At 31.3% G+C, this 26,744-nt stretch overlaps 2 protein-coding genes and 1 non-coding gene across 3 annotated transcripts; all 3 read right to left on the bottom strand.

Annotated features, from left to right (window-relative positions):
- Window positions 1-3,521: 3,521 nt before the first annotated feature.
- LOC131175173 (small nucleolar RNA R71) lies at window positions 3,522-3,628 on the bottom strand. The gene has a single exon (XR_009145335.1). It is a non-coding gene; the product is annotated as a small nucleolar RNA R71 (small nucleolar RNA).
- Window positions 3,629-11,717: 8,089 nt separating this feature from the next.
- Window positions 11,718-12,598, bottom strand: LOC131174469 (lipid transfer protein EARLI 1-like). The gene has a single exon (XM_058137922.1). The coding sequence runs from the start codon at window positions 12,494-12,496 to the stop codon at window positions 11,906-11,908; it is 591 nt and encodes a 196-aa protein (XP_057993905.1). The 5' UTR covers window positions 12,497-12,598; the 3' UTR covers window positions 11,718-11,905.
- An 8,316-nt stretch (window positions 12,599-20,914) lies between these two features.
- LOC131174739 (14 kDa proline-rich protein DC2.15-like) lies at window positions 20,915-26,237 on the bottom strand. The gene is made up of 2 exons (XM_058138601.1): window positions 26,057-26,237; window positions 20,915-21,390 (listed from the first exon to the last, which is right to left on the bottom strand). The coding sequence occupies exons 1-2, from the start codon at window positions 26,197-26,199 to the stop codon at window positions 21,066-21,068; spliced, it is 468 nt and encodes a 155-aa protein (XP_057994584.1). The 5' UTR covers window positions 26,200-26,237; the 3' UTR covers window positions 20,915-21,065.
- Window positions 26,238-26,744: the final 507 nt, after the last annotated feature.

Raw genomic sequence — 26,744 nt, 5'->3', positions numbered from 1 at the left:
TTCCTGTCTCCTCTGTCAGCCAAACCGCTGATATATTCACCAAAACGCATCATCCCGCTCGCTTTCAGGATCTCTTAAGCAAACTCAAGTTGGCACCTATGCTACCACCTTGAGTTTGAGGGGGGGTGTTAGAATAATTACAGTAATTAGCATGATTATAGGAGATTTGTATAGCATAATTATAGCAATTAGCATGATTATAGGAGATTTGTGTAGCATAATTACAGCAATTATTATTCTTGTCTAAATTAGCTCATATTCTCATGTATAAATAGATGTAATATCTCTGTAAATAAGACACAGACAAATACACAATCCTTTCTTTCATTACTTGTATTCTTTCTTCTAACACTTTAAATCTTTAAATTAAAGAGCATGAATTCCAACCACGCTGATATTGTGATCTGCTGACTAGAATCTGAATGGTATCTTAATTTCCAGGGGTAAGGTTTGTTGTTAAATATTTTAAAAATTCAGAATATTATGAAGATTTTTTAATAAAGTTTAAGAGTAAATTTATGTATTGGGCAATTTTTTTTCATTGAACTTCTTTTTTTTTTTTTGTCAATATTATTGAGATTTCGCTTTTCACAAGTTATTATCCGTGGTTTATATGTACACTAAATGGATTAATTAATTTTTTTCTCATTTAATTTTATAAGTAGTTAAATGGGGTAGACACATTGTCAACTCGAGCCAAAACGCATATAACATATAATAATAACAAATATAACAATTATTACAATTATTATAATTTTGCGAAGCCTTTTTATTATTATTAACATTGTAGAATGGGATCCCATAATTTTGTTTACTTATCTTCTTTATTATTTAATTTGGATTCCATGTAAACAATTTTGGTGTGATGCTTCATTGAATTCTGATTTGCATGTGATCACATCGTGAAATCATTAAAATTGAGTTTAAATGATAAAAATTTATTGATACATTGAAAATTTTTTATTAATCAAAATGAAGGGTAAATATTAAACGTGTTTACTTAATTTTATAATTACTTTCGTAAAAATCATTGGATTTTAATTTTTTTAATAAAACTCAATGAATTCGATTTGATTTTATAAAAGTTGTTGTAACCGAAATTAAAATTTCCAAATTAACCTGCTGGTCTGTCAATTATTTTATAAATAAAATTATCTTATTTTATTAATTTCTTTAAAAAAATAGAAATAATATGCATAAAATACATTCAGCTATCCCCCATAATACCATGAAACCCCTTCCCTTTCTCCATTTCTTTTCTATCAATAACTACTAGTTAGATAATTTTATTTGTAAAATAGTTGATTGATGCATGCATTTTAGATCATCATTTAGGAGTAATTTTTGCACATAATTTACCCTTGTTCATAGCTATTATTATAGATATTTGCATATATTTAGTCAATTTTATAATTTTCACACTTCTTAGTTTAATTTTTGAAATTTATTTGTTTTGTAGGTTAAATTTGGATAAATTTGGTGTATTTTGATCACAGTAGCCATTTGGAGGAGATTAGAGTTGAATTGCAAAAATTTTTGAAGTTGAGTAAAAAAATGGCCGAGAGTTACACAACCTGCAGCACAACCAATTTAGCTTATATCGTAGGTTGTGTCGAGCGTCAGATATTCAGGCAGATTGTTACACAACCCGCGACACAACCCGCGACACAACCAGTTCAGCTTATGTAATTTTTACTGGAAATGGCTGACGTGGCACTTGCATTACTCTGATTTTTTACCTCACTTTCTCTGGAACCTTCCCCCTTTTTACCCATTCTAGGGCAGTCCCCTCACCTATATAAAGTCTCCTTTATCATTTTCTTTCCATAAGAAGGGAGGGAGGCAATTTTGGCAAGAAAGAAAGGGAGGAAGAGGGATCACGTGAAGCCATCTTTTCCAGCAGCTGCAGGAGCTCGTTCTGCACTCATCCAGCAGCAGATTCTGCAGTACTCTTCTGGGTTTTTCTATTCCTTAACTTAGATTTCCATTATTTCTTCATCTATACACTTGGGTTTGTCTTGAAACAATGATTTGTGAGTAGTTGTTGGAGATTCTAGAGATGGGTTTGTAAATATTAATTTGTATTGTGGTTTTGAACTGATTTAGCCATTTAAATGAAGATTGTTACATTTTGATTTATTGCTTGTGAGCTTGTTGCCTTGCTTGATGAATGGGCCCTCATTAAGTTAAGCTTTAATCCTTAATAGATGGACTGAAAAGTGAATATTAGGGATAGATAATCTTGCAATAAACTTGGTTTCCTTGGTGTTAGAGATAAGCTAAGAGAATTAAGGGGACTTTCCAAAATCAATTAGAGCTTTAATTGGGTTTTTCTTAGGTTTGAAATACCGTGAAAACAGGGTTTGATTTAATGAAAACCAACTTTGAAATGCTTGAAAAAGGTTTCAAAATTTTAAGAATTGATTTCCCTCAAAATTGCAATTCTCATGTGTTTGGCTAAATTAGGGATAAACCACATGCAAACAATATGGAAAATCCAATCTCTAGAATCACTTTAATTTTTATTGAATTTAGATTTAATTCCTCCAAAATTTATAAATAGAAATTTCAATTTAAATCTTGGTAATCTAGTTTAATTAATTGTTTGATTTAGCTTAAATTCTTCAAATACCAATTTTAATTTCAAATTTCATTTTACATCTTTAATTTTTGCCGTTCTAATTAGCTTATACTTTTATTTCCAATTTAAGCACAATTTCTTGTGGGATCGATATCATTTTTTAAAACTATACTACTGTGACCCGTGCACTTGCGGACACAATATCAAGTTTTTAGTGCCGTTGCTGGGGAATTGTTTGTTTTTAAGTTGGATTTTAATTGTTTTAAGCTAATTAGAATTTTTATTTTCTTTTATTTTCACTGCTGTTCCTTGTGTTTTTCAGGTACTTTTCTTATTTACGAGAAGATCGAAAAGCACAAGTGACACTGAATTGTCGTTCAATCCAGAAATTGAAAAATTCTGCCGAGCTAACAAAAAGGAATACAATAGAAGAAAGGAAGCAGAAAAAGAAGAACAACAAAGATTTGAGCAAGAGGAGACAATTGAAAATATGGAGAATCAAAATAGAGCTATTGGTGGAGATAATGGAGGAAATGAGCAAAATAGGCAAAATGAAGTTGTTAATCAAAATGATCCTCAAAGAAGATCCATGTTAGATTATGCTTTTCCTAGATGTGCAGATGTGAGAGATAACATACCTATTATTGGAGCTAATCAATTTGAGTTAAAGACGGGTTTCATTCAAATGGTTCAGAATTCACAATTTGGAGGTAGTCCACTTGAAAATCCTCATTCTCATTTGAAGAAATTTTTGATGATATGTGGCACACAAAGGCAGCCTAGAGTTTCAGATGAAGTTATTCGGCTCACTTTATTTCCATTCTCTCTTCGGGATTCAGCATTGGAGTGGTATGACTCACTTTCACAAGCTACTATAGCTACTTGGGAGCAGCTATCTCAAGCTTTTCTATCTCAGTTTTTCCCACCTGGGAAGACCACTCATTTGAGGAATTTGATGGTGGCTTTTAAACCAAGAGATGATGAAACTTTGTATGAATCTTGGATGAGATTTAAGGAGCTTGAAAGGCGATGTCCTCATCATGAAATACCCAAATGGATGATTGTTCAGAATTTCTACACCAGAGTTACTCCAGCCATAAGAAACACAATTGATTCACAAGCAGGAGGAGATTTCATGAGAATGACAAGTGAAGAATGCTATGATTTATTAGAGAAGATTGCTCATAATACCCATTTATGGGGAAATCCTAGAGCACTTGAGCCAAAGAAGGCTGGGATTTATGAACTTGACTCAGTTAGCTACATGAATGCAAGATTTGATCAGTTGACTCAGCTTCTTAGTGATTTTTGCACAAAGGCAACAACCTCAACTCCTACAACTATGCAATAAGTTGCCTTCACAGATGGAACCCAAAGTTGTGGAGTTGATTACTCTTCTTATGGTGATGATTATTTGCAAGAACAAGCTGCTTATGTAGGAGGTTATCAACAGAAACCTATGGGAAATTCTTACTCTAATGTGAACAACTCAACATGGAGACCACAAGCAAATTTTGCTCAACAAGATCAAAGCTCAAATTATCCTCATAACCAGCAGTATGTGCAGCAGAATAGGCCTCAATTTCAGCCTCAATTTCAGCCCACAAGGCAGCCACAACCTGGATATCAAGCAAGAGCACAACAATCCCTTCCACCTCATGAGCCGAAGCCAACCTTGGAAAGCATAATGGAGAAATTTTTTTCTGAACAAAGTAAGATGAATAGCAAATTGGAGGAAGAAATGCAACACATGAGACAAACCATGGATCAATTACAAGTCCACAATCGTATGTTGGAAACTCAATTGGCTCAACAAGCAAGCTCATCAGGAAGCAACTCCTATGGGAAATTACCTAGCCAACCACAAAACCCTCATGAACAATGTAAGGTTGTAACCTTGAGAAGTGGTAAGAAAGTTGGTCAAGAGAGTGAAAACAAGAGAGAAGAAAAAGAGAGCACAAAAGAAGAAAATTCAGTTGAGAGCAAGAAAAATGAAAAAGAAGAAGAAAGCAAAAGTGAGCAAGATGAGGGAGAGAAACCATACATCCCACCTGAACCTTACAAGCCCACCCTTCCCTACCCTCAAAGATTCATCAAGCATAAGCTAGACAAACAATTTGGCAAATTCCTTGAAGTGCTAAAGAAGTTGTATATCAATGTGCCATTCACTGAGGCACTATCCCAAATGCCAAGTTATGTCAAGTTTTTTAAGGAGATTCTTTCCAACAAGAGAAGGCTAGAAGATTATGACACCATCAACTTGGGAGAGCAATGCAGTGCTATAATTCAGAAGAAGTTACCTCCCAAACTCAAAGATCCGGGTGTGTTTTCCATTCCTTGTCATATTGGTGATAATTGTATGGCAAATGCCTTATGTGACCTTGGAGCTAGTGTCAGCCTAATGCCACTTTCAATATATGAGAAGTTGAATATGGGAGAGTTGAAGCCCACAAACATGTATCTTTCATTGGCTGACCGTTCAATTAAGTATCCAGAAGGCATTCTAAAAAATGTGCCTATCAAGGTTGGGAAATTCTACATTCCGGTGGACTTTGTCATTTTAGATATGGAAGAAGACACAAAAATTCCTATCTTATTGGGAAGACCCTTTTTGGCAACAGCTGGTGCATTAATTGATGTAAAGGGTGAGAAATTGACACTTAGAGTGGGAGATAATCAAATGATATTCAACATCAATCCAGCCATGAAAAGGAAACATGAAGAAGTTGAGTCTTGTTTGCGGGTAGATATTATTGATGAGATTGTTCAAGAGCATTTCAGAAAAAGCTATCCATAAGACCCACTTGAAAATTGCTTAGTCCTTGGTGGGAGCATTGATGATGATAATCACAACATAGCTGCTTTTGCACAACATTTGGAGAGCTCTCCACCACATCCTGAAGCCACAATTTTTCAGCTTGAAGAAGTGCAAAATTTGGAAATCAAACAACCATCATTAAAGGTAGAGGATGCCCCAAAGGTAGATCTTAAACCTCTTCCTTCCAACCTCAGGTATGCTTTTCTTGGACCAAATAGAACATATCCTGTTATAATTAATGCATCCTTGCCTGATATTGAGAATGAAAAATTGTTGAGAGTTTTGAGAGAATATAGAAGAGTTTTGGGTTATGCAATTGATGATATAAAGGGAATTAGTCCAATAGTTTGTATGCATAGGATTTTCCTAGAGCCAAATACTAAACCTTCCATTGAACACCAAAGAAGATTAAATCCTACAATGAAGGATGTTGTGAAAAAGGAAATCCTGAAATTACAAGCTGCTAGACACAAAAGACTTTTACAACTTGATGAGTTAGAAGAATTGAGACTTGATGCTTATGAAAATGCTAGGATCTATAAAGAAAGAACTAAAAAATGGCATGATAAGCATATCAAGAAAAAGGACTTTAAAGAAAGAGATTTGGTTCTCTTATTCAATTCAAGGTTAAAATTTTTTCTAGGAAAATTAAAATCAAGGTGGTCAGGTCCATTCAAAATTGTGAAAGTTTTACCTCATGGTGCTGTAGAAATTTTTGGTGAAAAATCTAGTAATTTCAAGGTAAATGGACAAAGGTTGAGGCATTATTCAGTTGGTGAACCAATTGAGAAGATAGCAACTTGCTATCTCTCTCATTCTCCATGAAATTTTGATTGAGCATGGTCAAGCTAAAGACCTAAACTTAGCATTTTTGTGCATAACCCACAATTTTTCATTGATTCTTTATTTCTTTCATATATATGTTTGTTTTAAGTTTTTTCTATATTCCTTATTCAGAGTTTAACATTGTTCTAATTTCCTTGTGCAGATGGGATGCAATGCATTGCAAGCAAATGAGCATAAAAAAAAAAATTTGTTTTAGTTCTAGTTTTAAATTTTAGTTTTAAACTTGTTCACTTATAATTTTCATCTTTCTTTTGTTGAGTATTTGCTGGTGCATATTGCTGGATTCATTGCCCTTTCTGTTAATTTTAAGAGAAAAATTTTCCAAACCTTATCATCTTGGTTTAACAAGAAAATTATTTGAATGTGGATGTGTGAATTGGTGCTTTGAAAAATTATTTTTTATGAGTGTTTGATGAACATAACAAGTTGAACTATTAGAATTCATGTTATGAAGGTTTAATAATTTGAAATCTAATTTGTTTTACTTTTTTAGGCACTCTCTAAATCTGTCAAATTTGGGCAGCAGATTGCACAACCTGCGACATAACCGGGTTCGCTTGTGTCATCGCTTGTGTTCGCTGGGCACAATTTTGGGCAGATTGTTACACAACCTGCGACATAACCGGTTTGCTTGTGTCGTAGCTTGTGTTCGCTGGGCACAATTTTGAGCAGATTGTTACACAACCTGCGACATAACCCCCCTATCCTTATGTTCTAACTTGTGTCGCCTGTTTGTTTAGCAGGATGAAAATTTCCTTCACCAGAATGGGTCAGCAGCTACCCCAAGCCCAAGCCCAAAAGCCCACTAACCCATTTTGATGTAAAAAAAAAAAAAAATTTCATGTCTTTACTTTAGTTGCTTAATTAATTAGTTTTTTTTAATAACTTGTTTAGTTAATATTTTGCTTGTGTTGTTTTTCTTTTACTTGAAACATTTGCTTATTCAGTTTATTTTTTATTTTTAGTTGCTCATACGAACATTTTTTTGAATCTTTAGTACTTTGCTCACTTGCTTTGATATGCTCCTTCGGAATTTACACTTGATGGTTATATTTTTGAGCTTAACTTCCCTATTTCAACTTTTTGAGTTTAATTGATTTAATGGATTCCATTGCACTGTTTCTTTTGCAATGAGTGCAGCAGCTGTCCAAATTTTATTTAATTAAATTGGCTGCACTTCAATGAGGTAACAATTCTCATCTCCGCTTGTGTCACTTTCAACACAAGTTGTGCTATCGCTTATGCAACAGGGTAATAATTCTTTATGCACATATGAGCCACCCATTTTCTGCATATATAGCCAAATTATCCCATTTCTTGCAATCTTTTAACATTGAGGACAATGTTCATTCTGAGTATGGGGGAGAGGGTAAATTTTTTGCAAAAATTATTTTTTCCTTTTTCACTTGCATATAGTGACATACTCATTCATTACTTCATACTTGTACATATTCACATACATACACTTGCATATAGCTTCATACACTTAGTTATGCATACTTAGTTACATATAGGTTGACTATACATTTATACATTCATGCATTTCATTAATTCATTTAAAATTTTTGGATTTTTAAACCAGTCTTTGAATTCCATAAGCCACTTATTCAAGCAATCCAACTTGCCTTTAGATGGTTAGTGGAATGAAAGTTCCAGCTGGGTACAAAGTCTTAAGCATTATTCTTCCTCTTACTTAATAGCTGAAAATTAATACATTTATCTAGGTATGCAGATTCTGATTAGTTATTTTGAGTTTTGAGTGTCTGAATAAGCCTTTAAGGAAGAAAATGGTTCTTGTCGTCTCACTATTCCTAGAACAAGCATTTTAGATCTTTCAAAGCGAAATTTTTAACTTGCATTTGATAAGAATATGATTTAGGCATTCCTTCATATTTTAAACCTCACATTTAGCCTTAACCTACCTTAATCTCATTTCAACCCTTGCAAACCCCCTTGAACCTTAATTCCCTAATTTCTTTGGAACCCAAATCATTTACCTAGCCATTAAACCTAAACACTACCACCTATTATGAGAATAATATTTTAGCAATTAAGTGCATAAAAAAAAATAAAATAAATAATGATATAAAAAAAAAACTTGGAGGATTGAAACATCTTGAATAGTGGTAGAGTAATTGTGAAAAGTTGATAAAAAAAAAATGGTCACCAAAATATCCCAAAGGTAATTTTTGGTGTGACATGAAATAGGGACGCATACAAAATAAAAAAAATATTATAAAAGTAGTCCCTTTATTGTGATAGCACTTGAGATTCATTGCGAATTTCTTTCCTCTTGATAAAAAAAAAATTCTATTAAAAAAAAATGGATGCACTTTGAGTTTCATGATTAATATTATTCTCATATTTTGTTTTCCTTATTCCCTTTCTTTGTTAACACAATTTTACCCTATTTTGACCCCATTACAACCCTTAAAAAGACCTAATGATTCTTTGAAAAATGCTTGTTACATTAGTAGAGTTAGATCTTTTATGCTTGCATATGGGTTTGGCAATAGAATCTTCCATACATTACTCACCATCTATTTGAGACACATTGGCTATCTATTTCATTTAGGTTTGTTTTGGCACAATTGACTCTTGTAACTGGTTAATATTTGTTGCTTGGGTTGATTGGTTAATTCTTAGCTATTTTGTAATTGTTGAGAGTGATTGCTTCATTCTTTGTGCTTCGCTGGTGGAAACTTGGAATGTTGGTGGCTAGGGGTAAGTTGGTGGTTTGGATTTGTGATTTTTGTGTTTTCAAAGACTGATTCTATTCCCTTCCAAATGAGTTTTAATGAAATTTTGCTTGGGGACAAGCAAGAGTTTGAGTATGGGGGAATTTGATGCATGCATGTTAGATCATCATTTAGGAGTAATTTTTGCACATAATTTACCTTTGTTCATAGCTATTATTATAGATATTAGCATATATTTAGTCAATTTTATAATTTTCACACTTCTTAGTTTAATTTTTGAAATTTATTTGTTTTGTAGGTTAAATTTGGATAAATTTGGTGTATTTTGATCACAGTAGCCATTTGGAGGAGATTAGAGTTGAACTGTAAAAATTTTTGAAGTTGACTAAAAAAATGGCCGAGAGTTACACAGCCTGCAGCACAACCAATTTAGCTTATATCGCAGGTTGTGTCGAGCGTTAGATATTCAGGCAGATTGTTACACAACCCGCGACACAACCCGCGACACAACCAGTTCAGCTTATGTTGTTTTTACTGGAAATGGCTGACGTGGCACTTGCGTTACTCTGATTTTTTACCTCACTTTCTCTGGAACCTTTCCCCTTTTTACCCATTCTAGGGCAGTCCCCTCACCTATATAAAGTCTCCTTTATCATTTTCTTTCCATAAGAAGGGAGGGAGGCAATTTTGGCAAGAAAGAAAGGGAGGAAGAGGGATCACGTGAAGCCATCTTTTCCAGCAGCTGCAGGAGCTCGTTCTGCACTCATCCAGCAGCAGATTCTGCAGCACTCTTCTGGGTTTTTCTATTCCTTAACTTAGATTTCCATTATTTCTTCATCTATACACTTGGGTTTGTCTTGAAACAATGATTTGTGAGTAGTTGTTGGAGATTCTAGAGATGGGTTTGTAAATATTAATTTGTATTGTGGTTTTGAACTGATTTAGCCATTTAAATGAAGATTGTTACATTTTGATTTATTGCTTGTGAGCTTGTTGCCTTGCTTGATGAATGGGCCCTCATTAAGTTAAGCTTTAATCCTTAATAGATGGACTGAAAAGTGAATATTAGGGATAGATAATCTTGCAATAAACTTGGTTTTCTTGGTGTTAGAGATAAGCTAAGAGAATTAAGGGGACTTTCCAAAATCAATTAGAGCTTTAATTGGGTTTTTGTTAGGTTTGAAATACCGTGAAAACAGGGTTTGATTTAATGAAAACCAACTTTGAAATGCTTGAAAAAGGTTTCAAAAATTTAAGAATTGATTTCCCTCAAAATTGCAATTCTCATGTGTTTGGCTAAATTAGGGATAAACCACATGCAAACAATATGGAAAATCCAATCTCTAGAATCACTTTAATTTTTATTGAATTTAGATTTAATTCCTCCAAAATTTATAAATAGCAATTTCAATTTAAATCTTAGTAATTTAGTTTAATTAATTGTTTGATTTAGCTTAAATTCTTCAAATACCAATTTTAATTTCAAATTTCATTTTACATCTTTAAATTTTGCTGTTCTAATTAGCTTATACTTTTATTTTCAATTTAAGCACAATTCCCTGTGGGATCGATATCATTTTTTAAAACTATACTACTGTAACCCGTGCACTTGCTGCTTACACACATCATTGATATGTCAGCAAGTTAACGTAAAAATCATTTCTGATTATGGTAACTTTTATGAAATCAAATTGAAATTCAGTAAGTTTTATAAAGAAAATTAAATTTTAATAATTTTTATGAAAATACTCACAAAAACTGACTGATTGTGTGTGATAACTATATTCAAAATAAACTCATTTATACGTATAGTTGAATGACCATATGTCAAAAAAAAAGTACAATGAGTAATATTATTTTATACTTATTATTTCAGCTACTTTTTTTTTTATAAGTAAAAATTATTATTAATAATAAATTTATACTCACTGAAGGCCTTATTGTATTACACATACTCTACTTTCATATAAGTATATTATTTAGAAAATATACTTATAGGGAATTTATTTTTTGAAAAGTATGATATAATTTTATGTAGTGTATAAATTAGCTTTTTAGAATTTAGTTTGTATCTAAATTATAAAAGATAATAATATCCATAAAAATAATTTAAAATTTAACAAACTAAATGATAAATTGGTAAATTCATCATACTTAACTAGGGAAATGCAATTTACTAAACTCCACTTAAATAAGTTACTTCCCTTGTACAAAGAAAAGTAGAATGCTCTACTTCCCTAAAAGTTGATTTGATAATAAAAATCAAACAAGATCAATTTTTTCTACACTTCATAGAAAGTTCTACTTCCTTAATCTATTTACCCCAATCAAGTTTCAGGTAATGTCAAACAATTTCCATAAACAGGCCAACTTTTTTAAATCAAATTTGTTGAAAAGGAAAAAAAAAAATCCTTCGTAAAGTATTGAGTAATCGTAATTAGTGAATAATCAACCAGAGATGAATGATTAATATTGGCACTGGATTCAATCTTTCTAGAAAAGAAAAATGGAAAAAGGATATTTTAACACAGTCAAGCTCATAATTTCGAACATAATATATATTATACATTTAGAGTAAATGGAATTAATAGAATTAGAATCACGTGCTTAATTATTGTTGCTTCGTCCCAAACTGCATAGAGCATATTAAGCTCTAAAATGTATATATTGCACGGAATAATGGATGAGTTCTCCTATATAATAATTAAGCACCAAGATTATCTTCCTCATGAAGGGCAGAAATAAATAAATTACAAATGCAAGAAGCTGCAAATACGAAAATATAATTTTTACTAAATTAAATTCTGTGGAAAGATACAAATGCAAAAAGGCTAGAAGCCTTTTTATCCAGAAAATAAAAACATAATGAGAAATTATTGATTTAATGCGATAAGCGTATCGCAACCATATATAGGAAATTATTGAAAATTATTAATTTGGAACTGATCGAGTGGAATGAATTTATGCGCACTTGAATCCTTCAGGAACCTTCCTCCCACAGGAGTTGAGCAACAAGCTAAGGTCAATGGGAAGATTTATGTTAATGCCCAAGACACTAGCTTTGATGGTAGTGCAAAGGCAAACAGCGGCTTCCAAATCAACAAGATCAGTCAGAAGGCTGCAGCAAGGGGTCGTTGGTGGGCTACCAATTGTAATGCCCAGCAAACCCTTCAACAGGTCCACACATACACCAAGCTTTAATGTGTCCCTAGGGCAAGCACCGTTTGATGGTGTAGGCGATGGGTTGCTTGGTTTAGGTGATGGGTTGCTTGGTTTAGGTGAAGGGAGTTTTGGCTTTGGCGATGGGTTGCTTGGTGCCGGGGTTTTTGGCTTTGGGGATGGGTTACTCGGTTGAGGTGAAGGGAGTTTTGGCTTTGGCGATGGGTTGCTTGGTGCCGGGGTTTTTGGCTTTGGCGATGGGTTACTCGGTTGAGGTGAAGGGCCTTTTGGTTTTGGTGATGGTGGTGGGCAAGAGGAAGAGCTCACCAATGTGAAGAAGAGGAGGTTGAGAGACAGGAGAAGGGCAGTGTAGGCCACAGTTCTTGAAGCCATATCTCAAAATTAACAAGGCCTGGAAATTCTTGGATGGCTTTTGAGATATAAGCTTTAAGAGTTTGAAGAGTGACCGATATGAAAATGGTGGGAGGGTTAAGGGCATTTATAGAAGTAGATTAAGCGCTACTTGACATTTAAAAATCTAAAATGCGATTCATGAGGCCACATTGCATTGCATCATTATGTTATCGGGCACAACTTGGCACGAATGTACGAGGCAAGTTTTTTACTGAAAATCAAATAATATCCCCGCTGATTTTTCAGAGTAATGAATTCACAGATATCCACAAAAGACCATATTTTTCTTATTTTCATATATGTACAGCATGCATGCTATGGATGTATTAAAGAAATGATAGTTGTCCACGAATCATGCTCAACCAGCTGTCAATCCAAATTCCTGGAGTAATACAGCTTATTATTACTATTGTTATGATTATTAAGGGCTAATTAGTCAACAGCCTTATTAGGCCGACACTAATGAATCATGCGTCGATATTTGTTAGTAAATTATTCTGTGGATACAAGTAGGGGTGAGCAGATTTCGGCTCAAACCGAAAAATCGAATTGAATCGAGTCAATTCGATTCAATCGGTTCGGTTTTTAAATGTAATCAGTTCGGTTCTGTTTTGAAGAGAAAAAAAATCGATTAAACCGAACCGAACTAAATAGTAATTTATACATTCAAATCGAATCAAATTGAACCGAATCGATTTTTAAATTGATTTATTTTTATGGAGAATTTATAAATTATATTTTATTTTATAAATATTAATTATTTAATTTTATTGATTAATAGTTATTAGGTTCAAACCAAAGTCAAAATTAGACCAAATAACTTAAAAATCAAGTTTAAATTAAAAAATTAATCAAAAATAAAAACCGATCGGTTTAAATCTAACTGAACCGAAATAGAGTGATTCGGTTCGATTCGATTTTTCACCCATTTGAGTTCTGTTCAGTTTCTAATATATGTAATTCAATTCAGTTTGGTTCGGTTCGAACCGAATGCTCACCCCTAGATACAAGCAATGCTTAGAAAACTGCATGTGAAATGGATTAAACTGACGATGATTGAGGGATTAAATAGATCCATAATTAATGTGGATCAAAAAGGTTTTAGTAATACAAAATGTCTCGTTTACCTTTTATATTTTTTGAGGTAAAATTTCACTCCATCCTTTACTCTTTTCTCTTTTATTACTTTCCCTCCAACTACATCCTCTTTTTTAGCAAATAGTAATAAATTATACTTTCATTTTCAAGAAGAAAAAAAAAATAAACTTCTTCTCTACACACACTGAAGAAAACATATATAATTATTTGAATTTTAATAACATATACTTAATATTTAAATTTTAATTTTGAAAATTTATTTTAATTTTAATTTATTGAAGCTTTAAAGAGTTCAATCCACGTATACTTTTTCTTTAGCCAATATTTGTGATGAAACAATTTTCTCTTAGCCAATATTTATCATTTGGAGGCTTTTTTATTTTTTTTCCTTAACTTTGTACCAATTGATAAAAATCATGTATATTACATAAAATGTGTAAGGTAGAACATGCCAAATTTTCTACCTTTAATCTGGCTAGTTTAGTTTAAAAAAAAAATGGCCGGTTAATGTTAGGATTAATTATAATTAAATCAAATTATTCCTCTCCCTTTTAATTTTATTTTCTGACTTTTTAATTATTTGATTTGAAAAAATAATTTTAATTTAAATTAAATTAAATAATTATTATTCAATTTAAAATTAATTTAAATTTGATCTGTGATACGAAATTGAATTAGACAGTGACAGGTAAATTAATATTCATATTTGATTTGAGTAAATATGGTAAATTTATGTGAATTCAATTCAATATATGTTTTAATCAATCAAATAAACTAAATATGTGACATGTCACATTGATTATATTAATTGCAAAAACTATAATTTATTTGATTCAATTTAATATATATTTGAGTCAGCTGAATCAATTTGAGTATTTGACATACCATATTAATTATATATTTTAGTCAATTGAGCCTTTAATTGACTCAATTGCCTCAATTGATTATGTGCAATATCATATTAATTATATATATTTAAGTCTATTACGAAATTATAATTCAGTTGATTCAATTGAATGTATATATTTGAGTCAACTGAATTAATTTGAATTGTAATAAGTCACATTAATCATATATTTTAGTCAACTTAGTTTTTAATTGAGTCAATTGAATCAAATTGATTATGTGTAATGTCACACTAATTATATATATTTGAGTCAATTGTAAAAATTATAATTTAATTGAATATATATTTGAGTCAATTAAATCAATTTGAGTATATGACATATCATATTGATCATATATATTTGAGCTAATTGCAAAAATTACCATTTAACTGATTTAATTGAATATATATTTAAATTAATTGAATTAATTTGAGTATGTAACATATCATTTCAATCACTTATTTTTATCACAACCTAACTTATGGACCGGATCAGCACTAGGACCCGGGCCAGTTTAAAGCCTCTAAAGCCCGTAGAAAGTCTAACTATTCTTTAACCCAATCCTAAGGCCCATATTAAGCCCAATTTCAAGAAAACAACCGAACGGAGTCTAGCCATAATATGGATCAAACAACGGGGAGTTTTTGACTCACTCGACTTGTAAGCACAATATATAAAAATTTAGGAAGCTCAGCTCACCCTCCACATACTCATCATGTCATAAAATCAAATGGAAGCTCAGCTCCCTCATCCAATCTAATCACACGCACACATATATACATTTAATGTTCTTACAAATTTAACATAATATTATATTGTCTCAATTCAAATAAAATGCTTCTAACATATGCAAAGTTCTAAAAGTTAGTAAAATTATACAAAACATAATAGGTATTAATAGATTGCCTGTGAAGGAGAGAGGCAGGTTAGAACTCAACAAGAAATCTCCTGTATCCTGAAAAAATAAGGTAAACAGGAGTGAGCATTAGACTCAGAGAGTAAAATATCGATTTTAAGCACAATTTCTATAGCTATTTAAAGCTAATGCATCCTAAAAAGTGGAATGCAACACCTGTATAATTTTCATACAAATCACATTATAACAGTAAAAAGGTAATTTGAAGTACTCACGCACCCATATAATATGCAAACGGTACACATATGGGAGCTGATCCCCTATACAGCTCTCTTAATCCATCCTCTGCCAGCGAGTACATCTCAAGCTGGACTTTCGCTTAATAGACCAAATGTGGGAGCCAGCGAGATTATCTCGAGCCATGCCTACCCCGACTTATCAATAAAAGGATCGGGTCTCAGTGAGTCAAGCTCCAACCGCGTTTACCCATCCTGTCCATATCCAATACCACACACCACACGTACGGCAACACACACACACTGCTCCAAATTATAATAAAATAACATCCATAGCATTTCATCAAATAAAGATGCAATATAAAATGTGCCTAGTATTTAACTATATAAATATATATTTATAACTGATGCATGAACATGCCTGAACATATAGTAATATTAAAATTATAATTAAAGTCAATATTTTAATCACAGACATGAACCGAAGTCACTGTGGCTACTTGGTAGAGAATGAAGGCTATCTCGGCTCACCTGACAATTTCATTTCAATTATTTAATATAATTGACTCAACACAAGCTTAAAAATAACCAAAGGCATCCTAAGTCGTGCCGAAAATCCGACAGAATTTTCCCTATACCTAGGACTTATCTATCCTACAAAATGACTCAAAATACACTTCTATATTTGCAAGTCATATAACCATATGTCAATTACATCACATGGCCCCTTCTGGGCTCGTCCAAATAGTCAAAAACCACAATTTGAAAAATTACCAGTTAGTCTCTACAATTAACCCTTTTGCAAAAACTATTCAAATGAGCTTTAAAAATTCTAAAATTCTGGCCCGGGGTCCTTAGCAATATTATTAAGTTAATGCAAAAAGAATTATAATTTTCTAACCTACCATGAATATTTTATGGATTTTTAATCTAAACCCGAAACTTAGAATTCGAGCTTATCTACGTCAACTCTGATACTGGAAACGTATCCGGGATATTTGGAAGCTGTGGGGTAGCCTATAATCTTAACCTGGCTCTGAAGTAGCTTAAGCCGTCTGTCTGTTCGACCCGAAAACACAAATCCGGGCTACGATTGTATTTTCACGAAACAAAAGTACCTACGTGAAGTCTACAATACCAGGGTTAGAATAAAATATTTACATATAAAATAAGTATTTGAAAATTCGGAATGTTACAATTTTGGTCAATTAAGTTTTTAATTGAATTAATTGAATCAAATGATTATCTATGATATTACATTAATCATATATATTTGAGACTATTATAACCATTATCATTTAATTAATTCAATTAAATATATATTTAAATCAATTGAATTATTTTGAGTATGTGACATATCACAATGATCACATACTTTAGTCTATTAAACATTTAATTGAGTAAATTAAATTAACTGATTATGTACAATGTCACATTAATCATATATATTTTAGGTTAATTATGACAATTATCATTTAAATGATTCAATTGAGCATATATTTTAGTTAATTGAATCAAATTTGTTGAGTGTCAAATTTGTTGGCATTGATTGCCATTCTAAATTCAAAGCTTCCTAAGAGAAATTATAAATTTTCAGTTTTAGGTCACTGTTTTTTACTATTCCATTGGTCTTGCTATAGTGGGAGTTTGGCTAAATGTCATTCATCAAAGTTGTTTCTTATTGTGTCTATTTTATTTCGCTATTTGAATCACTCCATTTAAAATTTTGTAGCTCAAGTTATGTCTATTTTTCTAGGGCTGGCCGGATTAGTTACAATCCAGAAATTCTGGGCAATTCTTGGTTCTAGCAGTTTTGAGCAACCAACTTTGGTTGATAATTCGACTTGATTATAGGCAGAATTTGGGTTTGTGTTCTTCATAAAAGTTGTAGTACCATGTCACAACTTTCAAATGGTGTAAAAATCAGGTCATTTAGACCTTTCTACACCAAGTTATGACTATTTGAATAAGTGCTATTCATATGGTCATTTCTCTACAGTAGCAGTGTGCCTAATCCGGGTTTGACCAAATTTTTCACTAACTTAAGTTCATTTTCAGGGCAAGGTTTCTATACAAAAATTATTGAATTATGTCTTAATTTTCATCTCCAATTGGCCTCACACCAATTAGAGTAGCAGAATTTCAATTTTAGTCCTTTAAGTGGACCATGGTTAGGCTGTCCAGAATTGAAACTTACCAACCAGCATTCACTTTCAATTCTCACCATTCAAACACACTCTAATTCACTCCAATTGACCAAATTGAGTCTCAATTAAGTCAATTTGCTTCAATTTCAGAAACTCCTAAATTTTCCCCCAATTTCCCTATCTATTTGAACTTGATTGGTTTGATTGCTTCATTATGTACACATCGATTCGAAAGAAAAAAAAAATGCTCTGCATGATCTGGCATTTAAGCGTGGAAGATAATGATTTTCTTTTGAAAATATTGAATGTTACGCGTAAGCACATTGTACGGATAATAACGTGTATATTGCTTGCTTTAGTGGGCACGTGGGTGAAGTATTCTCCTGCATCCCTCATTTTCTGTCCTTGAACTTGCAGCCAGGCATAAAGTGTGGACTCATGCATAACCATTTCTGGATGGACAGAATCCCTGGAGTGGGGGAGAATTTCTTTTTATTATTTTCTATTTTCAATTCTTCTGTAAAGAAGCTATTTTTTATAGTCAACAACAATCATTTTCGTAAACTCAGGGAAGATATATATTTATTCTGCGAAGACAAGTTATATTATACATTCATTATTATGATTTATCTATCGAAGGAGTGTATTCTGGCAGTCGGAATTTTACAGCATATAAGTTTAGGGCATGCAATGTTTGCCATGTATTTTTATTTATTTATTTTCTACATGTCTTAAAAAATAAGCATATGAACTTCCGTTGTCAGATTAAAAAAAAAAAAAAAGTCATGTGTGTTTTAGCTAAAAAATAGAGGAAAATATGTGTCAACATGTATATATTCTTTTAAAATTTTTCTTGTTTAAATTCGATTTATCATAAACTTAAGATATAAGATATATAATGTAATCTACCTATTAAATATGTGAACCTATATGATTGTGTCTTGGGCAAAAATTTATCGTGACACTTTGAACTTTTAAAACTTTTTATGATCACATTTTAATTCATATAAATTGAAGTTTAGATATTCTTTAAATCTTTAAATTAAAGAGCATGAATTCCAACCATGCTGATATTGTGATCTGCTGACTAGAATCTGAATGGTATCTTAATTTTCAGATGTAAGGTTTATTGTTAAATATTTTAAAAATTCAGAATATTATGAAGTTTTTTTAATAAAGTTTAAGAGTAAATTTATGTATTGAGCAATTTTTTTTCATTGAACCTTTTTTTTTTTCAATATTATTGAGATTTCGCTTTTCACACGTTATTATCCGCGATTTATATGTACACTAAATGGATTAATTAATTTTTTTCTCATTTAATTTTATAAGTAGTTAAATGGGGTAGACACATTGTCAACTCCAGCCAAAAGGCATATAACATATAATAATAACAAATATAACAATTATTACGATTATTATAATTTTGCGAAGCCTTTTTTATTATTATTAACAATATAGAATGGGATCCCATAATTTTGTTTACTTATCTTCTTTGTTATTTAATTTGGATGCCATGTAAACAATTTTGGTGTGATGCTTCATTGAATTCTGATTTGCATGTGATCACATCGTGAAATCATTAAAATTGAGTTTAAATGATAAAAATTTATTGATACATTGAAAATTTTTTATTAATCAAAATGAAGGGTAAATATCACACATGTTTACTCAATTTTATAATTACTTTCATAAAAATCACTGCATTTTAATTTTTTTTAATAAAACTCAATAAATTCAATTTGATTTTATAAAAGTTGTTGTAACCGAAAATTAAAATTTTCAAATTAACCTGCTGGACTGTCAATTATTTTATAAATAAAATTATCTTATTTTATTAATTTCTTTAAAAAAATAGAAATAATATGTATAAAATACATTCAGCTATCCCCCATAATACCATGAAACCCCTTCCCTTTCTCCATTTCTTTTCTATCTATAACTACTAGTTAGATAATTTTATTTATAAAATAGTTGATATGTCAGCAAGTTAACGTGAAAATCATTTCCGATTATGGTGACTTTTATGAAATCAAATTGAAATTCAGTAAGTTTTATAAAGAAAATTAAAGTTTAATAATTTTTATGAAAATACTCACAAAAACTGAATGATTGTGTGTGATAACTATACTCAAAATAAACTCATTTATACACATAGTTGAATGACCATATGTCAAAAAAAAAGTACAATGACCGTATTCTCGAATAATTATAAGTAATATTATTTTATACTTGTTATTTCAGCTACTTTTTTTATAAGTAAAAATTATTATGAATAATAAATTTATACTCACTGAAGGCCTTATTGAATTACACATACTCTACTTTCAGACAAGTATATTATTTAGAAAATATACTTATAGGGAATTTATTTTTTGAAAAGTATGATATAAATTTATTTAGTATATAAATTAGCTTTTTAGAATTTAGTTTGTATCTAAATTATAAAAGATAATAATATCCATAAAATAATTTAAAATTTAACAAATTAAATGATAAATTGGTAAATTCATCATACTTAACTAGGGAAATATAATTTATTAAACTCCACTTAAATAAGTTACTTCCCCTATACAAAAAAAAGTAGAATGCTCTACTTCCCTAAAAGTTGGTTTGATAATACAAATCAAACAAGAATTTTTTCTACACTTCATAGAAAGTTCTGCTTCCTTAATCTATTTACCCCCAATCAAGTTTCAGGTAATGTCAAACAATTTCCATAAACAGGCCAACTTTTTTAAATTAAATTTGTTGAAAAGGAAAAAAAACAAATCCTTCGTAAAGTATTGAGTAATCGTAATTAGTGAATAATCAACCAGAGATGAATGATTAATATTGGCACTGGATTCAATCTTTCTAGAAAAGAAAAATGGAAAAAGGATATTTTAACACAGTCAAGCTCATAATTTCGAACATAATATATATTATATATTTAGAGTAAATGGAATTAATAGAATTAGAATCACGTGCTTATTTATTGTTGCTTCGTCCCAAACTGCATAGAGCATATTAAGCTCTAAAATGTATATATTGCACGGAATAATGGATGAGTTCTCCTATATAATAATTAAGCACCAAGATTATCTTCCTCATGAAGGGCAGAAATAAATAAATTACAAATGCAAGAAGCTGCAAATACGAAAATATAATTTTTACTAAATTAAATTCTGTGGAAAGATACAAATGCAAAAAGGCTAGAAGCCTTTTTATCCAGAAAATAAAAACATAATGAGAAATTATTGATTTAATGCGATAAGCGCATCGCAACCATATATAGGAAATTATTGAAAATAATTAATTTGGAACTGATCGAGTGGAATGAATTTATGCGCACTTGAATCCTTCAGGAACCTTCCTCCCACAGGAGTTGAGCAACAAGCTAAGGTCAATGGGAAGATTTATGTTAATGCCCAAGACACTAGCTTTGATGGTAGTGCAAAGGCAAACAGCGGCTTCCAAATCAACAAGATCAGTCAGAAGGCTGCAGCAAGGGGTCGTTGGTGGGCTACCAATTGTAATGCCCAGCAAACCCTTCAACAGGTCCACACATACACCAAGCTTTAATGTGTCCCTAGGGCAAGCACCGTTTGATGGTGTAGGCGATGGGTTGCTTGGTTTAGGTGATGGGTTGCTTGGTTTAGGTGAAGGGAGTTTTAACTTTGGCGATGGGTTGCTTGGTGCCGGGGTTTTTGGCTTTGGCGATGGGTTGCTGTTATAAATAGCTTGTATGTTAGACAGTATAGAGAGAAAGAATTCCTATATTATTAAAATATAAGGGAATGACAAGAGTGAAATATGTATAGAATTATATATATATAATTCAATATATATAATTCTATTATAGCACTTGATACGTATATGTGTAAAATAAAATAATTATCATATTGTAATTTTCGTAAATAAATTACGAACAGATGTGTTTATTAACAAGTAGATGTGTCTGTTAATAGGCAGACATGTCAATTCTATACAAACAGTCACAACTGTTTATATAGGTGTCTGTTAATAAACAGACATGTCTGTTCTATACAAAAGTCATAACTGTTTGTATAGGTATCTGTTAATAAATAGATATGTCTATATAAATAGTCACAACTATTTGTATAGGTATCTTTTAATAAACAGACATGTCTATTACACAAATAGTTGTATCTATTGGAGATAGACAGATGTGTCTATCTAGTAAAGGTGCCATGGCTTTTCATTCATTATAAATATGGATGAGTTTTTTCAATCTAGAGATATACTTCTTCTTCTTCTTTTCTTCTAATCTCTCTAAATTCAGTTCATATAAAGAGTTCTTAAGGGAAATCTTCAGAGTTCTTGTCACAGATTTGTGCTTTGTTGTATCCTGGAGGTATATTGCCATAACCTTGCAGCAATCTAGTGGGGGCAATTAATACCTTAAAGATAGTGATTCATCACGCCTCAAAGCCTATTATACACCCACTGCCACAACAATTTTAAGGTATTAATTACAATGGAGTTTAAGGCTGTTTCCGTGATGAATCAAGGGTTCGTGAAACTTGATCATATTAAGGAACAAATTATGTTCACTGAGAAGGTGAAAGCAGATCAGGAAAAGAAGATGAATTGCCATGCAGAGGTCATATTCTCAATAACTCATCAGATATGCTATAAGATTTGTTTACCTCTGTCAAATCTCCAAAGGAAATCTGGAATTCGTTAGAATTCGAATATAATACAGAAAAAAAAGGTACGGATAAATTTCTCATTATGAAATATTTTGAATTCTAAATACTTAATAATATGCCTGTTATGGATAAGTCCATGAGTTGCATATTTTTGTTTCAAAGTTTAAAGATTTGAAATTGGTAGTTCCTAAATCATTGCAATTATGAGGAATAAGAGCACATCATACTTCTAGTTTGAATGATTATAGGAAAAAATTATTGTATGCCACATACGACTTTTCTTTTAAATAGATTCAGAAATATATACACATTAAAAGTTTTTTATGTGATAATTTATTTTATGTTGATGACATGCTTATAATTAGAAGAAATATAAGGTTATATTATGATGCTAAAGCTCATGGTGAATGTGTTAAAGAAGATAATAAGATTTATGTGCAAAAGTCAAAAAAACACTTTTTATATGCATAAATCCTAATTCATAATAATTGTGTCTATCATTAACTAGGTAGGGATATTGTTAAAATATTAGTGATAGAAAAATTTGTCTCATTTCAAAAGAGTTATATCTGTTCATTAAAAGATATCAAAATGAACTATTTATTACCGATAATTATATTTGTTTTAAAAGATGTAAATGAACAAATGTAATTATTCTAAGAGATACAAAGTGAACGGTTGTATCTATTATAAAAGGTATAAGTAAACAAATATAATTGTTCTAAGAGATACAAAGTGAATGGTTGTATTTGTTCTAAAAGGTATAAGTGAATGGTTGTATCTGTTCTAAGAGGTATAAGTGAACGGTTGTATATGTTCTAAGAGGTATAAGTGAACAGATGTAATTATACTAAGAGATACAAAGTAAACAGTTGTATCTGTTGTAAAAGGTATAAGTGAACAGATGTAATTATTCTAAGAAATACAAAGTGAATGATTGTATCTGTTGTAAAAGGTGCAAGAGAATAGATGTAATTGTTATAAGAGATACGAAGTGAACTGTTGTGTCTATTCTAAAAGGTGTAAGTGAACAGATATAATTATTCTAATAGATACAAAGTGAACTATTGTATATGTTTGAAGAGATGCAAATGCTTTATAAATAGCAGTTTGGAATAAAAAATCTATTAACTTTTTTTTTTGTCTCTTCTCTTCATTTTTACCTACAATCAATATTATTATTCTTTAATGTATTCTTGGGAGAATTTTAAAATTACTGTCTAGATTTATATTTTGGTTATTATCCTTGAGGGATCTGTCTAAACTACCTAGCGGTAACATAGTGGGGGTTTTACTCTTTGTCAATTTCATTATATTGAGGGAAGCAAATACTCCATATGATATTTGTTGCAAATTGACTGGAAATTTTGGTAGAATAATTACTCAAATTGAGTATACTAATGCTATTGATAGCTTAATATATGCTATGTATTACACTAGACCTGATATTGCTTTCGCAGTATTTAAATTATCAAGTTATACTAGTAATATTAGTATGAAATACTGGAAAGAAATTTCAAGGTTTGGATATTAAAAAAAAAAGAATTATAAACTATAGATTATTCTGTGATAAATTTCCAAATGTGTTAAAACCATATAAAGAGTTGTATTCATGCAAAAAGTTGTCTCTTGGCCAAAAGATGTAACTAAATAAAAAGGCCAAAAGGTTGATACATTTTGAGTAGTAAATATAAGAGCCTTAAAAGTCATTTGTAAGAAGTGACAAAAAGACAAATGAGTATGCATTTGTGTGTGTGTGCAAGTTTAGCTTGGTTCTTTATTGTTGGATACTCTCATTTTAAATAAGTTATGGAGCAATTTATTTCTGCAAATAAGGTACAAATCTAGACTGTGAATTATTTATGCAGTTCATGTTATAAACATGTGATTATATGGTTGACTAGTGAAACAAATATGGTTGGAGATCCTAAAGTGTTATAAATGCCAATTGGATGTGTAGTACTAAGGATAATAAGTCAACCTTTGGTTGGGTGTCCACTTTAGGTGGAGGTTTTGTTTCTTGGGCATCAAAGAAACAAACTTGTATAACTTATTCTACAGTAGAATCTGAATTTATATCTTTGGCAAATGTTGGTAAAGAAGTTGAATGGCTGAGAAACTTGTTATCGGATATTAAGTTGTGGCCACAACCTGTGCTATCTATTTCTTTATATTGTGATAATCAAATCACGATGGTTAAAGCTTATAGTAAAATATACAATTGAAAATATATATATAAGCTTAAGACATGAAAAATGTAAGACAATTAGTCTCTAATGGTGTTATTACCATGTTTATGTTAAATCCTATAATAATCTAGCAAATCTTTTAATAAAAGGGCTCTCGAGAGTTATGATCATAAGTACATGTGCTGATTAGGATTTAGAATATTCCATTAAATTTACTAATGATGGGAACCCTACTTTATAGTATTATTACTAAATAAAGTTTAAAGGGTAACAACAAGTCATTAGTAAATGTTGTAATTAAATACTTAGTGTATTAAGTTAATGGAATGAGGATGAGTATTTATACTCTTAATGAAGTTTAAAATTATTACAAAGGAAACTTCACCTATATGAACATAGGAAGTGGTGCCGCTTCAACAAAAGTGAGAATAACTTTTGTAAATGTTCATGAAAACAGGAGGTAGCACAAGGCCATATTCGTGCTAAAATTTTGGTGAACTTTTTAAGTCGAACTAATTGATTCGTGTGTGTAGTATTTCCGGTTCTATTTAATAGGAATCTAGGTTTAAGCTAAGGCCACCATGATTTCTTTAGAACTTTGAAATACTTACACTAAGGAAAAGTTTAAATCGAAAGATACTTTTCATTATGCATGAAACAATGGAATCTAACAATACAAGCTAAGTGGGGGATTGTTATAAATAGCTTGTATGTTAGACAGTATAGAGAGAAAGAATTCCTATATTATTAAAATATAAGGGAATGACAAGAGTGAAATATGTATAGAATTATATATATATAATTCAATATATATAATTCTATTATAGCACTTGATACGTATATGTGTAAAATAAAATAATTATCATATTGTAATTTTCGTAAATAAATTACGAACAGATGTGTTTATTAACAAGTAGATGTGTCTGTTAATAGGCAGACATGTCAATTCTATACAAACAGTCACAACTGTTTATATAGGTGTCTGTTAATAAACAGACATGTCTGTTCTATACAAAAGTCATAACTGTTTGTATAGGTATCTGTTAATAAATAGATATGTCTATATAAATAGTCACAACTATTTGTATAGGTATCTTTTAATAAACAGACATGTCTATTACACAAATAGTTGTATCTATTAGAGATAGACAGATGTGTCTATCTAGTAAAGGTGCCATGGCTTTTCATTCATTATAAATATGGATGAGTTTTTTCAATCTAGAGATATACTTCTTCTTCTTCTTTTCTTCTAATCTCTCTAAATTCAGTTCATATAAAGAGTTCTTAAGGGAAATCTTCAGGAGTTGCTGTCTGCAGATTTCAGGCTTTGTTGTATCCTGGAGGTATAATGCCATAACCTTGCAGCAATCTAGTGGGGGCAATTAATACCTTAAAGATAGTGATTCATCACGCCTCAAAGCCTATTATACACCCACTGCCACAACAGTTGCTTGGTGCCGGGGTTTTTGGCTTTGGCGATGGGTTACTCGGTTGAGGTGAAGGGCCTTTTGGTTTTGGTGATGGTGGTGGGCAAGAGGAAGAGCTCACCAATGTGAAGAAGAGGAGGTTGAGAGACAGGAGAAGGGCAGTGTAGGCTACAGTTCTTGTAGCCATATCTCAAAATTAACAAGGCCTGGAAATTCTTGGATGGCTTTTGAGATATAAGCTTTAAGAGTTTGAAGAGTGACCGATGTGAAAATGGTGGGAGGGTTAAGGGTATTTATAGAAGGAGATTAAGCGCTACTTGACGTTTAAAAATCTAAAATGCGATTCATGAGGCCACATTGCATTGCATCATTATGTTACCGGGCACAACTTGGCACGAATGTGCGAGGCAAGTTTTTTACTGAAAATCAAATAATATCCCCGCTGATTTTTCAAAGTAATGAATTCACACATATCCACAGAAGACCATATTTTTCTCATTTTCATTTATGTACAGCATGCATGCTATGGATTTATTAAAGAAATGATAGTTGTCCACGAATCATGCTCAACCAGCTGTCAATCCAAATTCCGGGAGTAATACAGCTTATTATTACTATTGTTATGATTATTAAGGGCTAATTAGTCAACAGCCTTATTAGGCCAACACTAGTGAATCATGCGTCGACATTTGTTAGTAAATTATTCTGTGGATACAAGTAGGGGTAAGCAGA

The sequence above is a fragment of the Hevea brasiliensis genome, chromosome 16 (assembly GCF_030052815.1).
Source record: "Hevea brasiliensis isolate MT/VB/25A 57/8 chromosome 16, ASM3005281v1, whole genome shotgun sequence".
In the NCBI taxonomy this organism is placed as follows: domain Eukaryota; kingdom Viridiplantae; phylum Streptophyta; class Magnoliopsida; order Malpighiales; family Euphorbiaceae; genus Hevea; species Hevea brasiliensis.
This window is presented reverse-complemented; position numbering and strand designations above follow the sequence as displayed.

What these genes read in the sequence shown, in the direction of transcription:
- LOC131174469 (XM_058137922.1), bottom strand. Translation starts at nt 12,496, where the DNA reads ATGGCTTCAAGAACTGTGGCCTACACTGCCCTTCTCCTGTCTCTCAAC.
- LOC131174739 (XM_058138601.1), bottom strand. Translation starts at nt 26,199, where the DNA reads ATGGCTACAAGAACTGTAGCCTACACTGCCCTTCTCCTGTCTCTCAAC. An exon ending in CCGAGTAACCCATCGCCAAA is followed by an intron (nt 21,391 to 26,056) that starts GCCAAAAACCCC and finishes AAAGTTAAAACT; the next exon opens with CCCTTCACCTAAACCAAGCA.